General features: G+C 39.5%; 1 protein-coding gene across 4 annotated transcripts in view; it reads right to left on the reverse strand.

The window, feature by feature from the left end:
• Positions 1-17,255, reverse strand: part of TMEFF2 (transmembrane protein with EGF like and two follistatin like domains 2) — a 915,272-nt gene that overhangs the window by 75,024 nt on the left and 822,993 nt on the right. For all 4 annotated transcript variants that reach the window (XM_082261208.1, XM_082261209.1, XM_082261210.1 and 1 more), the window contains one exon: positions 14,061-14,184. In XM_082261208.1, coding sequence (XP_082117334.1) covers positions 14,061-14,184 — 124 coding nt within the window. The remainder of the gene's footprint in view (positions 1-14,060; positions 14,185-17,255) is intronic.

The raw sequence follows: 17,255 nt of genomic DNA on the forward strand, positions 1-17,255 counted from the left end.
ACAACCAAGGACTCGAAATGTCCGTATCTGGTTCTATTTTCCATTCATCTCCTTAACGAATACGAACAAGGTTATATGAAAACTGATGGTCTCATGATGGTCAGCCTCAAATTGGAGTACCAGAGGGAATGTTTCATGGGTAATAGGTCCTGAAATTTAGGGTGAACCATCCACCATCTCCATATCGATAAGAGCAGATTTATTTCTTGTTTGAATATTATTGTTGTTGGCAAATTCTATGTCCATAAACTTCCCCTCTGCACCAGAGTCCAGCATAGGAATTTCAATGCCCTCAGATATAAGTTTAACAGGGAGGATACAATGAGATAGTGAAGAATTTACTTTATTTTCTTCCTGAACCAATGGGGAGATAAACTGGCTAATGGAGTTTATTTGTTCAGGCATGAAAACATAAACCAACGCAATTGTTCTTCTAACTTTGTTAGGAGAGTTAGCTGCGTAACAACCAACAGTAAAGGCATAGGTTCTCAGAACGTCTTCTTTCTTTCTCCTGAATGGTAATGGATCTCTTAATAGCATCTGCCTGCATTGACTCAGGAGTGTTAGAATCCAGAGAAACTTTGAAACCCTGCTAAACAAATGGAGTAGCAGAGAATTACATGCCACCCTTACTTCCAAACATTCCCAGCCTCTCTTTCCTCCTTTCTGGAAGTCTCTGATCAATTCGGATACATAATTGGATGAAGGCATCAAGCCCTTGGTGGAACTGGCTTTTTTGTGCTGCAGGGTTCCAAGTAGTATCTGTGGGCCAACATCTGAATTCTGCTGTGTACTCAGCGAAAGAGTGGTTACCCTGCCTCAGACTATGCAGCTTTGCTTTAGCATAGTGGTTGGGATCATCAAAAACCTGTAAAAAAGTCTGTAGATTATTCAAAGTGGCTACTGTCTTGTTCTATATATAGGGAAGCCCAAGCAAGAGCTTCTCCAGTCAGAAGTTTGAGATCAAAGGTTACCTTCCTTTTCTCAGAAGGAAATGCAGCAGGGTGCATTTGGAAATATAAACAACACTGACTTAGGGAACCTCTGTAATGATCGCGATCTCCATTAAACTTAGATGGTAGAGGCTGAGGCATATGTGTGTTAGTATCACCTCAGTCCAGTAGTGGTCTTTGCAGAGTATGAATCTCCTCCTGTTGCCTTTCCAATATACTTTCTAGTTTAGCAACTTTTTCTTGGTAGGTAACACCAAATTCTTGCAGCTCAGCAATTTGCTGCCTAAGGGGAGTCACAACGCTTGCTCTAGCGGCCTCCATGTTTGGGCCAGAATATTCCGTCACGATCAGGGGTCAGGCTTGAAGACCAGTTGCTATAGCAGTGGAAGCTCACACAGAAACCAGCAGGATAGGAACACAGACAGGTCACCCTGGTAGATGACGCATGCTCACCTGAGGTGCGGAATCTAACCAGTGTTCACCAGAGGTCCTGATGGTGGAGATGGATTTTGCTGCGTGTTAGCACCTGGTCGTGTTCTACCGGATTACTCCACCAGGAGATGAGCAAGCCAGGGTCCAGTAGCAGATATAGCTGGTAGGGATCAAGCAGAAGCATAGTCGAGAAACAAGCCAAAGGTCGATCACGAATAGTTGCAGGTTGAGATTAAGCAGAAGCATAGTCGAGGAGCAAACCAAATGTCGCTAACGAATAGTAGCGAAGATACGGATGGCAGCAAGAGAGTTAAAAGTGAGATATTGGCTGGAGAAGGCACAATATTTTGGCAACCAGGAAGTGCAGGCTTAGATTAGGAAGTTAATTGGAGGAGCAAAGAGTTCAAGGTTCAAAGCAACTAAGATTCACGGCAGGATCATTCAAGGAATTGTCCGGGGAACTGTCCAGCATTCCAGGAAGCTCAGCAAGAGGAGACATTGCCAAACACAGCAGAGGTCCCAGGTTCAAGTCCAAGTCCTGACATATATCAGGAATATGAAATGTTGGGATAACATAAACTTTAAAGTCACATGATGCAGTGAATTGTCTGTAATTACACCCTGCCAAATAACAGGGCAGGAACGGAGCCAAGACAGACGGAAGGAAGAGCCAGAGCAAAAATGAATAGATGGGAACAAATTCAGGACAGGCTGCAGGCAAAGTCAGAAACCCAGTATAATCCAATTTGAAATAGAAAACAATAAAGGATCTAGACAGGCTGAAAACACACACCTTTGATAAAGTACTGACTGAATGTTCTGAACTCAATTTTAGCTCTCCTTATTGAGGCTAGGTGTGCAGCTGAAACATAATCGTACTGTGGTGCTTGGTATCATGCAGCACATGGAAGAGGTTTCAAGCTAAATATTACACTATAGTGTCCATAGTGTAACATAACATAGGGGTTGATTTACTAAAACCGGAGAGTGCAAAATCTGGTGCAGCTGTGCATGATAGACAAAACGCTTCTAACTTCAGCTTGTTCAATTAACCACATAACGACCGCCCACTGCAGATATACTATGGCAGGCAGCCACTGCTGGGCAAAGTGACGCTCAGCCGCCTGTGAGGCGTGCTCCAGCCCCCGCTCGTTCCCTGATAGTGACCGGCGGCTCTGATGTCCGCCGGCCACTCGCAATATCCCGCTGCAGAGGGAGAAAGACAGACGGCTAATGTAAACACAGCCGTCTGTCATTCTCACTGATGTAAGGACAGAGGCTATGCGATCCTGCTATGTATGATCGTATGTCTCTGTGGTTACATCACAAGCCACGCCCCCACAGTTAGAATCACACCCCTAGGGACACACTTAACCCCTTGATCATCAATAAAGTTAACCCCTTCCCTGCCAGTGTCATTTTTACAGTAACAGTGCATATTTATAGCACTGATTACTGTAGTAATGTCACTGGTACTCCCAAAAGTGTCAAAAATGACAGTCAGGGGTCCGATCTGTCCGCTGCAATGTCTCAGTCCCGCAAAAAAAAATCGCAGATTGCAGCCATTACTAGTAAAAAAAAAAAACAATAAAAATGACATAAATCTTTCCTGTAGTTAGTAAACGCAATAACTTTTAAGCAAACCAATCAAAATACGCTTATTGCGATTTTTTTCACCAAACATATGTAGCCGAAAACAAATTGGCCTAAAATGTTAAAAAATTTTGATTTTTAAATTTTTTTTGAGAATTTCATATAAAAAAAATGTGAAAAATATTGTTATTTTTTCAAAATTGTCGCTCTTTTTTTGTTTATAGCGCAAAGAATAAAAATTGCACAGGTGATTAAATACCACCAAAGGAAAGCTCTGTTTGTGGGAAAAAAGGATGTCAATTTTGTTTGGGTACAGCGTCGCACGACCGTGCAATTGTCCGTTAAAGTCACGCAGTGCCGAATCGCAAAATAGGGCCTGGTCTTTGAGCAGCCAAATCTTCCGGGGCTTAAGTGGTTAAGCTTTGACAAAAAAAACAAAACAGAAGCTGATTGTTTTCTATGCAGAGCTGCACCAAATTTTGCATGCTCCAGTTTTACTAAATCAGCCCCATAGTGTCCATTAGGTAATACAAGTGTAATATAATATAGCATCTATAATGTACTAATCTAGATCTGCACCAAACTGGTGCAGCAAAACAGCTTTTTCATTTCTCAGGATATTTACAAATGAAGAATGAAAACCTATTTATAAAGAATGGGAAAGTAAACAAAGACAACATCAATTTCTGCATGAAAATAATGTGAACTAAAAATAATTGTAATTTACCAACATCAAACTACTCTTACAGATTCCATAATATACTCAAAAAGGCATATTGAAACTGCTGCACGACTTGAAAACAGAAAGTGGAGGAGTTCTTAAAAATGGGAAACAAAAGCAGGAATCTTTTCCAAACAGTGAAAAAAAAGTGGTAAAACTTAAAATGACACTTGAAAGAAAAGATACAAAAAAATGTAGATGTTTTATGGATTACAATCATTTCACTATTTAAATAATCTGCTGTACTTGTACAAAGGACACCAAAGCAATTCAGGTGCAATACCATCGATTTTACAAAACTGCAAGCTGTCCAGAATGCACTCAAAAGCTAAAGCAAACTGTATCTCTATCTCTTTTATTATATATATATATATATATATATATATATATATATATATATATATATACATACAGTATCTCACAAAAGTGAGTACACCCCTCACATTTGTGTAAGTATTTTATTACCGTATATCTTTTCATGTGACAATACTGAAGAAATGACACTTTGCTACAATGTAAAGTAGTGAGTATACAGCCTGTATAACAGTGTAAATTTGCTGCCTCCTCAAAATAACTCAACACACAGCCATTAATGTCTAAATCGCTGGCAACAAAAGTGAGTACACCCCTAAGTGAAAATGGCCTAATTGTGCCCAAAGTGTCAATATTTTGTGTGGCCACCATTATTTTTCAGCAATGCCTTAACCCTCTTGGGCATGAAGTTCACCAGAGCTTCACAGGTTGCCAGAGGAGTCCCCTTCCACTCCTCCATGATGACATCACTAAGCTGGTGGATGTAAGAGACCTTGCACTCCTCCACCTTCCATTTGAGGATGCCCCACAAATGCTCAATAGGGTTAAGGTTTCGAGACATGCTTGGCCATTCCATCACCTTTACCCTCAGCTTCTTTAGCAAGGCAGTGGTTGTCTTGGAGGTGTGTTTGGGGTCGTTATCATGTTGGAATACTGCCCTTTGGCCCAGTCTCCCAAGAGAGGGGGATCATGCTCTACTTCTGTATGTCACAGTATATGTTGGCATTCATGGTTCCCTCAATGAACTGTAGCTCCCCAGTGCCGGCAGCACTCATGAAGCCCCAGACCATGACACTTCAACCACTATGCTTGACTGTAGGCAAGTGACACTTGTCTTTGTACGCCTCACCTGGTTGCTGCCACACACGCTTGACACCATCTGAACTAAATACGTTTATCTTGGTCTGACCAAAAGACATGGTTCCAGTAATCCATATCCTTATTCTGCTTGTATTCAGCAAACTGTTTGCGGGCTTTTTTGTGCTTCTTTAGAAGAGTCTTCATTCTAGGACGACAGCCATGCAGACCAACTTGATGCAGTGTGAGGCGTATGGTCTGAGCACTGACAGGCTGACCCCCTCCACCCCTTCAACCTCTGCAGCAATGCTGGCAGAACTCATACATCTATTTCCCAAAGACAACTTCTGGATATGACGCTGAGCATGTGCACTCAACTTCTTTGGTTGACCATGGTGAAGCCTGTTCTGAGTGGAACCTGTCCTGTTAAACCATTATATGATCTTGGCCACTGTGCTGCAACTCAGGTTCAGGGTCTTGGCAATCTTCTTACAGCCTAGGCCAGTGATGGCGAACCTTGGCACACCAGATGTTTTGGAACTACATTTCCCATAATGCTGATGCACTCTGCAGTGTATTTGAGCATCATGGGAAATATAGTTCCAAAACATCTGGGGTGCCAAGGTTCGCTATCACTGGTCTAGGCCATCTTTATGTAGAGCAACAATTCTTTTTTCAGATCCTCAGAGAGTTCTTTGCCATGAGGTGCCATGTTGAGCTTCCAGTGACCATTATGAGAGAGTGAGAGCAATAACACCAGATTCAACACACCTACTCCTCACTCCTCATTCACACCTGAGACCTTGTAACACTAAGGAGTCACATGACAGCGGGGAGGGGGGGTGGCTAATTGGGCCCAATTTGGACATTTTCACTTAGGGGTGTACTCACTTTTGTTGTCAGCAGTTTAAACATTAATGGCTGTTTGTTGAGTTATTTTGAGGGGACAGCAAATTTACACTAATAGACAAACTGTACACTCACTACTTTACATTGTAGCAAAGTGTCATTTCTTCAGTGTTGTCACATGAAAAGATATAATAAAATATTTAGAAAAATGTGAGGGGTGTACTCACTTTTGTCAGATACTGTATATGTATGTATATATATATATATATATATATATATATATATATATATATGTATATGTATATATATATATATATATATATATATATATATATATATATATATATATATATACAGCAGGTAAAATAAGTATTGAACATAACACCATCCCACATGTCGGTAACAACCCATGCAATCCATACATATGAAGAAACCAAAACAAATAAGTTCAGAAATTAAGTTATGCAGGATAAAATAAATGACACAGGAAAAAAGTATTGAACACACTAACTGAAATGTATTTAAAGAGGTAGTATATGCATTTTTTTACTTTTACCTACAGGTAAGCCTGTAATAAGGCTTACCTGTAGGTACAATTAATATCTCCTAAACCTGCATGGTTTAGGAGATATTTGCCCTGCATGCAGCCGCTGACGCTAGCGGCGCATGCTCTCTGAAGGTCCGGCAAACCTTCAGAGTTCCTTGCCGGGCACTTGCCGGAAAGTGACTCCCACTCACAGAGCCGGAGTCACCGAACCCGGAAGAGATGCAGAGGGAGCATGTCAGCTCCCACAGCGGTGTCCGGGGGTCCGTGGCTTTGTTTTAAGGTAAGTATTTCATAATGAGCTAGTATGCGATGCATACTAGCTCATTATGCCTTTGTCTTGCAGGGTTTCGTTTTTTTAGGTAGTATACAACCGCTTTAATACTTTGTACAAAATTCTTTGTTGGTAATGACAGCTTCAATAGGCCTCCTTTATGGAGAAACTAGTCGCAAGCATTGCTCCGGTGTGATTTTGGCCCATTCTTCAACACAAACAGTTTGGTTCGTGGGCCTCTTCTATGAATTCTGATCTTTAGTTCTTTCCATAGGTTTTCTATTGCATTTGAGTCAGATGATTAATAAAAATAGGAAGCGGCGCTAAATCCAATGCAATCATGAATAATCATATGGTAAATAATGTGGCATGAAAACAACTAAACATGCAGTGAATAAATTATAAGCAAAGTATATAATTTAAAAAATTAATCATATGAAAGTGATATAATAAAATAGATGCAAAATCCAGTGTTAGGTGAACATAAAAAGTCCTTTCAATGAAAAAGTAATTTTCAATATTAAACAAAAGTGTTCATAAAGTGCAAAAAAGTGTATAAGTAACATTGATTGATGAAATCCACCACCAAGCACCAACACTTAGCATATGCTTCCTACCAGATAGCATAGACCACAGATTATTATGGTCATAAAAGCACAAAATAACCAGGCATCTGAGATAGGTGGTGGCTGCTCAGCAGCAGCTCTAAATGGATCGGGAATAAAAAAATGAACAAGCATAGTGAAGCCTGCTAACATAACACAAGTCCTTTTATTTAAAATATATAAAAATGACCTTTGATGAGTTGTAAACAGGCACAAATGAGTAAAAGAGAGATTCCTTGGCTTTGTTTTTGGGATTCTTGTCTTGCTGAAATGTCCACCCTTGTTTCATCTTCATCATCCTGGTAGATGGCAGAAGGTTTCTTATCAACAATGTCTTGGTACATTTTTCCATTTATCCTTCCTCCAATGATATAAAGTTTGCCAGTACTGTATGCTGAAAAACAGCCCAACGTCATGATGTTCCCACTTCCAAACTTCACTGCTGGTATGGTGTTTTTGGGGTGATGTGCAATGCATTTGACCTTCAAACATGGTGTGTATTATGGCATCCAAAGAGTTCAATTTTGGTCTCATCTGACCAGACTATATTCTCCCATTATTTCACAGCCTGGCTTGTCTAAATGTTGTGCAGCAAATTTTAAACAAGCTTCAACATGATTTTTCTTCAGCAATGGAGTCTTGCATGGTGAGCATGCATACAGATCATGGTGGTTGAGTGCGCTACTTATTGTTTTCTTTGAAACAATTGTACCTGCTAAGTCAAGGCCTTTCTGAAGCTCTCCACAACTGTTCTTTGGTTTTTGGACAACTATTCTGATAATTATTTTCACTTCTCTGTCAGAAATCTTGCAAGAAGCACCTGGTTGTTTTTATGTCGTTTTTTTGGTGAAATTATGTTCTTTTCACTTTTGGATTATGGCCCCAACAGTGCTCACTGGGACATTTGGAAGTTTAGAAATCCTTTTGTAACCAATGCCATCAGTATGTTTTTCAACAAGAAGGTTGCGAAGGTCTTGAGAGAGCTCTTTGCTTTTACCCACCATGAGATATTTCTTGTGTGACATCTTGGTAATGAGACACCTTTTTATAGGCCATCAGTTTAGAAAGAACCACTGACAAGGATTTTAATTACTGATAGATTTCAGCTGGTGTCTTGGCTTTCCATGCCCTTTTGCACCTCCCTTCCTTCATGTGTTCAATACATTTTCCCTGTGTCATTCCATTTTATTACACATAACTTAACTTCTGAACTTATTTGTTTTGGTTTCTTTGTATGTATGGATTGCATCTATTTACCTAGAAAAAAGGTGACCTGTTCAATACTTATTTTACCCACTATATATATATATATATATATATATATATATATATATATATATATAGACACAAACAAGTAGGCAATGGTCAAGAACTGGTCAAAAACCAAGGTTTGCTGGAGCTTGATGTATCACATAAAATTTTAGGAAAAAAATTTAATCCCTAAAAGCTTTTGAAATAAACCATAAAAACACTGTCACCAACCAGAATTTTTGTCTTCCCCACTGAATTGCATAAATGTTGCAGAGTTTGAAATTTCATCTAAAAATCTGGAATTTCAGCAAAACAAAATTGGTTAACGTTGCTCACACCTTCTAACAAGTTAAAAGTGAATCCCTTTGGAATAAGAATAAAATCTTTTGTGGTGGGCTTTTGTGATGCTGTTTGGCCCTATTCATTCTGACACATTCTAATTATTAAAATTTCAGATATAGTTCTTTATGCATATTTACTATTTTAAGCATGTTCAAGTATTTACTTAAAATGTATCAGAAAATAAAATTAAACTAATTCAATGTCTTTATAGGATCTGTAGTTAGATCTCAAGATTTGTATTTTATCCTTATTATTGACAAAATTCGCACATTAGCTAAAGAGAAGGGGAGAGGAGAAGGAGTTTCTACATTTCGATTGTAAGTTTCTGTAACATGCTTTAATCTGTTTAATAAATTAAAGATGAATATAGATGCATCTCAAGAGATCTGTAACAGCCTTAGAAGGAAATGCAGCCTATTGGGCTCCCGCTTCACTTCTTAGTATTTATTATCTTTCTCATCCCCATCGTATATTGCTTTTATGTATAAAAGCAATTCATTTAAAAATCAAATGGATCTGACATTTTAGGGAAATTGATGAGAACATCATAACTATAGATATTGGCCAAACTGAACAAAACTATTTAAAGGTAGGATTAAGAACAAAGATATGATCAATACCAGTTTGTGTGCCATGAGATGAATAACGTGCAATCAGTTTTAAGCTGATGGCAATCATGACAAACATCCACAAACCTATATTTAAAGTTGTCTTGTCATTATTCTATAAACAGTAGGTTTAGCCACTTCAGCCTCGGAAGGTTTTACCCCCTTAATGACCAGGCCATTTTTTGCTATACGTCACTGTGTTGCTTTACCTGACAATTGTGCACTCGTACGATTCTGTACCCAAATAAAATTGATGCCTTTCCCCCCACAAATAGAGCTTTCTTTTGATGCTATTTGATCACCTCTGGCGTTTTATATTTTTTGCGCTATAATTAAAAAAAGAATGACAATTTTGAAAAAAAAAAATATATATATTTTTTACTTTCTTCTATAAAACATTCCCGATAAAAAAATTTTTAATCTAATTTCTTTATCAGTTTAGGCCAATTTGTATTCTGCTACATATTTTTATTAAAAAAAATCCCAAAAAGCGTATATTAATTGGTTTGCACAAAAGTTATAGCGTTTACAAACTATGGGATAGATTTATGGACTTTTTTATTTTTCTATTTTTATTAGTAATGGCGGCGATCAGCGATTTTTCGCGGCTGACAAATCTGACACTAAGTGAGAGTTTTTGGAGGACCAGTGACACCAATACAGTGATCAGTGCTAAATAATATGCACTGTTACTGTATACATGACACTGGCAGGGAAGGGGTTAACATCAGGGGCGATCAAGGGGTTAACTGTGGTCCTAAGGAATGTTTTCTAACTGTAGGGGGAGTGGACTGACTGAAGTAAGAGAGAGATCTGTGTTCCTGATTAGTAGGAACACACAATCTCTCTCTTCCTGTCTGACAGAACAGCAGTCTGCCTTGTTTACATCGGCAGACGGCTGTTCTGTCAGTCTCCTTGACAATCGCGAGAGGCTGGCGTCGACCGCGGCCGCCTGTCCCGCGGACTCGCTTCGGCTTTGTCTAATCACAGCGGTAGCAGGGCTCCGCTGGCATGCATGCGTCCCCTAGAGCATTAAAGCAAAATCAGGTACATGTACGTGATTTTGCGCTTAAGGGCCGCCCTTCCGCAGTATATGTATGGTGGTGCTTAAGTAGTTAATGTACTGTGTTAACGTAGGTGCTAAGCATTTACTTAACCACTTCAGTACTGGACACTTTTACCCCTTCTTGCCCAGGCCAATTTTCAGCTTTCAGCGCTGTCACAATTTGAATGACAATTCCACGGTCACGCAACACTGTAGTCATATGACCTTTTTATCATTTCTCTCGTTTCACACAAATAGAGGTTTCTTTTGGTGGTATTTAATCACAACTGGGGTTTTTGTCAAATAAATTATAAAAGGCTGTCTTTGTTTCTGTCAAAAATGTTTTCAAATAAATACTCTTTCTTCATAAATGTAGGCCAAAATATTTTCTGCTACATTTCTTTGGTGAAAATAAACCAAATCAGTGTATTTTATTTAGTCTGCAGGAAAGTTATAGAGTCCACAAACTTGTGTATATATATATTGTGACAGGAAGTCAGGTAAATCTGTGAATGTAGTCACAGACAGGAGCTACACTTCCACCTGGTTTCGAAAGTTCACTAATTACTATAGGGTGTCGGCTGCCAAAGGCAGCAGGAAGGTGTAAAGAAGTTGAAAGGCTTTCAGCTGTTCGGAATGAGGAAATGAAGGCCTCTATAATTTGTCCAGAGGAAGTCTATGGATTGCTGCCTCCTGTCGCCGTGTGGGCTGGGAGAGGAGGACAGACGGATGTGTGCCTCCCAACGCTGAGGAAGCCTGGGAGAAGGACTGCTGCCTCCTGTCGCCGTGTGGGCTGGGAGAGGAGGACAGACAGATGAGTGCCTCCCGACAAGCTGGTGAGCATGGGAGAAGACCCCCTGAAGTGATGTGCGCTAAGGAGGGTAAACAAGTGTGAAGACTTCTCAAAGGTGAGGACATGGACTGTTTTTCTATGTGGAAAGAAAACAAAGGGACATGTTCCATATGAAGAGGAAAAGGGACATGTTAAATGAACTGTTTGCCGTGTGAAGAGATAAAACATGGACTATTGAGAGTCTGCTGTATGACCAGCCAAGTCTGCCCAACAGTAGGTTGGGGACAGACTTCATTAGATAGGTTCCAGTGTGTGAGAAGGTAGCCGCCCACAGTGGCAAGGATTTATTTTGTTTTATTTTATTTTGGCTGTTTTGAGGCTTGCAATTGTGTGAAGTAAATTGCATGAATAAATCAAAGTGTTGTTTGCAATCACTGCTCGGCTATCTCTCTGTGAAAACGCACCCCCAAAGGGGTCATCCACACCCGCCACCGAGCTAATCCCTCACAATATATATATATATATATATATATATATATATATATATATATATATATATATATATATATATACACATATATACATATGTAGCACGACCCCCTTGGGGGCTGCTGGTTAGAGGAACATCCTCTGCACTCCCTGGACCCTGAAAAACAACCGACCCGCTAGGCATTATAGGTTCAGTCATTTTCTGTAGAGTTTTGCAAAGATACACCCACACAAAAGAGACCAGTTTAACTGTTTACTAGATTGGAAGAAGTAAAGCAAGCAATTATACAAGAAATACCAAAATGATTATATAACTGTTAGTGTGGTGTCACTCTTCCAGGCCCCAAAAATAGCGGTAAATCTTGGAAGATTGACACCAAATTAATGTTTAAATAATATATATAAAACAAATAATATATATTAGGTGAGAGTGAATATAGTGTTCTTCAGTTATAATTGCAATACCTATAATCCAGGTGTAACAACCTCAACCTGTAATCTATTTCTACCTGCTCAGATCAATAATCAGTCTAAATTAACTGGCAGGATTGTATCCTATAGCAGGGAGCCCCCTTTAAGAAATAAGGAAAGTGTAGTCTCTACTCTAGCAAGGCCTTGCACTTCTTCACCGGCAGTTGGAGCTCTTTATCACTCTTCACATGATTTTTGTAATCCAAGGATAGTGATGTTGATAAGATCCTAACTGCTGTCAGTGTATTCTGTGTGCAAAGGTATACTTGCTGTTACAAAGGTCACCAGGCACTCTTGTGTAATGTCAGTGTCCACGTGTGACCCTCTTATCCACCGACAGGGTCTCTCCTCCAGATGCTGCGTCACAGGGAGACTCTCAGCGTTCACTGTCTCAGACCGCTTGTTCAGCGCCACCCGCTGTCCTCCCAGCTCTCTTTGGATCAGTCACTTCCCAGTGACTACCGACATCTGCACTGATGAGGACGGACTCTGCTCGCTCTAGGCCGCTATCTCGGGCCTCCATCTCGGTCAGTCCTTCCGCAGCTCTTCCTCTCAGGTCTCCACTCTACGAGTCCCAGAAGCAAGAGAGCGCACACTCGGCCACGCCCCAAGTATATACCCTCTCCCATGATCCTCTGCAGGTCCACAAAGCTCCCTGGGAGTGTAGTTCGGCTAGTCGTCCATCTCATAGTTTACACCCTCCTCCGAACTACATCCCCATAATCCAGTTTGACCACTCCTAAGGAGAAGCCAATCCTACTTATAACTCTTAAAGAAGCACCATGACATTGTCCGGACATCAATCCAAATATATATATATATATACATTAATTCCAGCTTGGCTACATCTATATCTGAAAATTTATCAATCCTGATATATTGATGACCTATCTCATTTCTGGAGTCATGAAAATGCCAGAACAGTGCAAGTATCTCCAAAATTACTCCTTTTTGGAAAGTAGACAGTCCAAAGTATTTAGTACGAGGCATGGCAAGTTTTTTGATGTTATAATTTTTTTTGTCACAATTTTTTGGAAAATGAAGCCCCCCTATTTTTAGCTGTCATCCTGCACTGTGTAATTGTTTGTTAAAATGGAAGCCTCTAAATACCTTTTTGTGATGTATCTTCAGGCCAGTCACCTGACCGCTCCAATACTCCTATCCAGGGCTACAGCAGGAGGAGCCGAGCTCTCCCTTTGATGTCAGCCTGGAGTCACATGACTGCTGAGCTGGCTGCTCGGCTCCTTCTGCTGTAGCCTTGGAGTATCAGAGGGGTCTGGAGAGATGTGAACAGCCTGAAGATACATCACTACAAGGTATTTAGATGCTTTGTTTCTAACTAACAATTACATAGTGCAGGATAGAAGCTTGAAAGAGAGGGGCTGGCAGGAATTTTTTTTAAATTTTAGTAGTTTACAGAGACACTCCCGAGCTGACAGGCATGGAGGGCAGAGGGGAGAGAACAAAGGAGCACAGAGGAGAGCTGCAGATGATGGAGGCAAGTAAACTGACCAGCAGCCATGATATACTGTGGTCAGTTTACAAGGGGGAGGGCAGAATCTGACAGGATCAGCCAGGTTTTTTTTACACCTTCCAGAGGGGCAGGTTAGACAGCACAAGCACTGTGCTGTTTACCTGCTATAAGGGAACATGATATCTTTTTTTTTTTTTTTAGGGTTTCAAACACTTTAAATGTTGTTTCATACATTCACACAGAAGAATGATAAAGATTGCTGCAGAGTTAAAGTAGCCTGTTATAGACTATACCTTGTTTAATACAAAACACAAGTCAGAGATTCCTGTCCATAATATCATCATTCATTATTAGAATCTATATAAAGAAAAAGGTACCCATTTTTTTATTGTTTTCTTTTAATTACATTGTGGGGATAACTTTTAGCAATGTATTTTTCACTAGAGTTTTAATTGTATTGTCAAGTAGATTAATTTATTAGGAAATCACTGCTTAGAAAGTCATACCTGCAATAAGGTTCCAACATGTTAGTAGAATGTTCACATTTGCCGTGTTTACAGTAGCCATCATAAGCATCAGAACAGGAAATATGCACTCCTCTTGCAGTTTCTTCTAATTTGTTTGCGTTCTCTGAAAGCAGACAGTAATAAGAAAAAAAGGCTTAATAGAGATCATGCATTCATAACAGCTTATTGTGTTTCACTTGTTCCAATTTTGTATGGAAGCAAGGGATCCTTGTATCCATAGAGACCCAGTGAATGCTATGTTCTAGTAAAACAGTGATCGAACATAGTAATATAATTTACTAAATGTCTGGCTATGCTCATGTTAGTCAGTTTAAAGGGAAACAAAAAACATCCAAATAATGAAAATTCCTAAATTGATCACAAAGCAACTGGTCTGGAGCCTTCAGGAAATCAGTATATCTTTAGGACTTTATTTTACACTGAAAGCAACTTAGTAGATATTTGTTCAATAGATTACTCCTACATAATTTATATATACTTCTAAAACTATTTATGTTAACTTAGTTAAACCCCTTTAGTCTGTAAACCACTTCCCGACTACCCCCTGCCTATTTACTGCGGCAGGGTGGCTCTCCTGCGCAAACCAACGAGAAGCTAGGGGGAGAGCGCGCGCTGCCCCCGGCACGCTCCCGCCTCCATTCGGCAGCAGGGAAGCCGATGCATGGGTCAGGCGGCTCAGATTGCTGCCTGACACCTGCTGAGAGAGAAGGATGGTCGGCTGTTGTAAACACAGCTGACCGTTCTTCTCCCTAAAATAATCACAGAGCTCATGTGATCCTTCTATATAGGATCAGATGTCTCTATGGTAATTTCACAAGTCACATCCCCCCCCCCACAGTTAGAATCACTCCCCTAGGCTCACATTTAACCCATTGATCACCCATAGGGTTAACCCCTTCCCTGCCAGTGTCATTATTACAGTAACAGTGCATATTTTTAGCACTGATTACTGTAGTAATGTCACTGTTACCCCCAAAAGTGTCAAAAATGTCAGTTAGGGGTCCGATACGTCCACCACAATGTCGCAGTCCCGCAAAAAATCGCAGATTGCCGCCATTACTAGTAAAAAAAAACAATAAAAAGGACATAAATCTTTCCCGTAGTTAGTGGACGCGATAACTTTTGCGCAAACCAATCAAAATACGCTTATTTCGATTTTTTTTACCATAAATATGTAGCCGAAAACAAATTGGCCTACAATATTAAAAAATTTAGATTTAGATTTTTTTTTTTTTTTGAGAATGTCATATAGCAGAATGTGAAAAATATTGTTTTTTTTTTTTCAAAATTGTTTATAGCGCAAAAAATAAGAATCACACACGTGATCAAATACCACCAATAGAAAGCTATATTTGTGGGAAAAAAAGAACATCAATTTTATTTGGGTACACCGTCGCATGACCGCGCAATTGTCCGCTAAAGTAACGCAGTGCTGAATCACCAAATAGGTCCTGGTCATTAAGGGGTCAAATCCTTCCGGTCTTAAAGTGGTTAAATACACCCTTGAAATTTTTTTTTGCTTTATCTGTTCAGTAAGTACAAAAAATAACACTGTTGATAACTTCCTGTGCCCTCTGACCGTGCTCCACTATTATTATTTACATTGTTCCCAGTTCTGTATACTACAGAAAACCTTTCAACTATGTTTTACAGATTAGGAGAGGGTGGGGGGGGGGGGTGGTTCTCCAGTCCTAAAATGTTTCCTGTCCCATTGTGATAATGCTGAACCTCTCTATAGATGCATTACTGCGAGTGAGTCTGGTCACCCTAAGGCTGGAAGTTTGTTACTGGGAGGATCACCTGGTAAAAAAAGGAGGAAAAAGCCTGAAAAAAGAAAAGAAATGCAGCCAGCACATCTAGGGAGCAGTAATCCACACTATATTACATTTTTGTTCTTTGGTTTGTTCTTTAAGTTAAAGTTCCCCTTTACTACAAATCACCTTATCCTGATAATGAAGTGCTTTTTATGTACATTAAAACTAAATAAGTAGCTTCTGACCTGTGAGGTATGGTACCTATTTTTCCCTTACTGCTTGGACCCTTGTATCAGTGCTATTGCATGTTGAGGATATCCTTATATATTTGTCTTGCTTACTTGATTCCCGTTGATTTTTTCTCTCTACCCCTTCCCCCCCCCCTTCCCCTTTTTGTATTCCCTGTTAAAATGTTTTATGAGATTTTTGTGACACGCACCTCACATGTCTTGCTTGTTTTGTGCCCACATTGGGTGCAGTGATCGCATTTGTATCCCCTTTGCAGAGGGTGTTGTGTTCTCTTCTTGTATAACTGATGTGTTAATAAAGTTGCAGTTTAAAAAAAAAAAAAATAAGTAGCTTCTTATTCCATATACTTTTTTTAATGCTTAAGGAACTGATAGGATTACAATTTGTACTGCTATAAACTTTTTCTAGTTTTATCTTTGTTGCTATTCTCTTCATTAATATTACATACACCTTGCAGATTAATTATTAAGAATATTATGGAATATTTATTTATAGGGCACATGGTATATTGTCTGTCTTTTAGCACAAGTGGTGTCATGTCCTACATAACTTCATAACCTGTCAGAAATATTCCTCAGTGACCTCAAATTCTTTGCCTGGCAAGGTAGAAAAACATGCTAATGGAAACTGCCAGATGATATCTTCCTCTTGATAGCACTAGTACTTTGCTCCAAGGCACATGAATATAAAACAGAAAAACAGAAATGCTAGGCATATTTATACACTGTAACCAATCAGGAAAAGTCATATCTGATTGTGCTACTGGAATCTTATCAACTCTGAGTAACATAAGTCATAACTTCATACATTATATGCTGTGTATTATGACTGTCTAACCTCAATGACAAACCGTTTTATGTCATATTCACATCTGGTCCTTACTGTCCTTTGACAGTATTCACATTACAAAGCAGAGTTGTCTAAACTAAACACTTTGAGGTTATTTACTAAAACTGGAGAGTGCAAAATCTGGTGCAGCTCTGCATTGAAACCAATCAACTTGCAGTTATTTTGGTCAAAGCCTAATTGAATGAGCTGAAATTAGAAGCTGATTGACTACAACGCACGGCTGCACCAGATTTAGCATTATTCAGTTTTAGCAAATCACCCCTTGTGGTTAAAAATCTGCCTTTCTTCCTTTTTTGTTAAGCAAAAAGAACTACTACATTGC

Source organism: Pelophylax lessonae (assembly GCF_965119305.1).
Source record: "Pelophylax lessonae genome assembly, chromosome: 6".
NCBI classification, from domain to species: domain Eukaryota; kingdom Metazoa; phylum Chordata; class Amphibia; order Anura; family Ranidae; genus Pelophylax; species Pelophylax lessonae.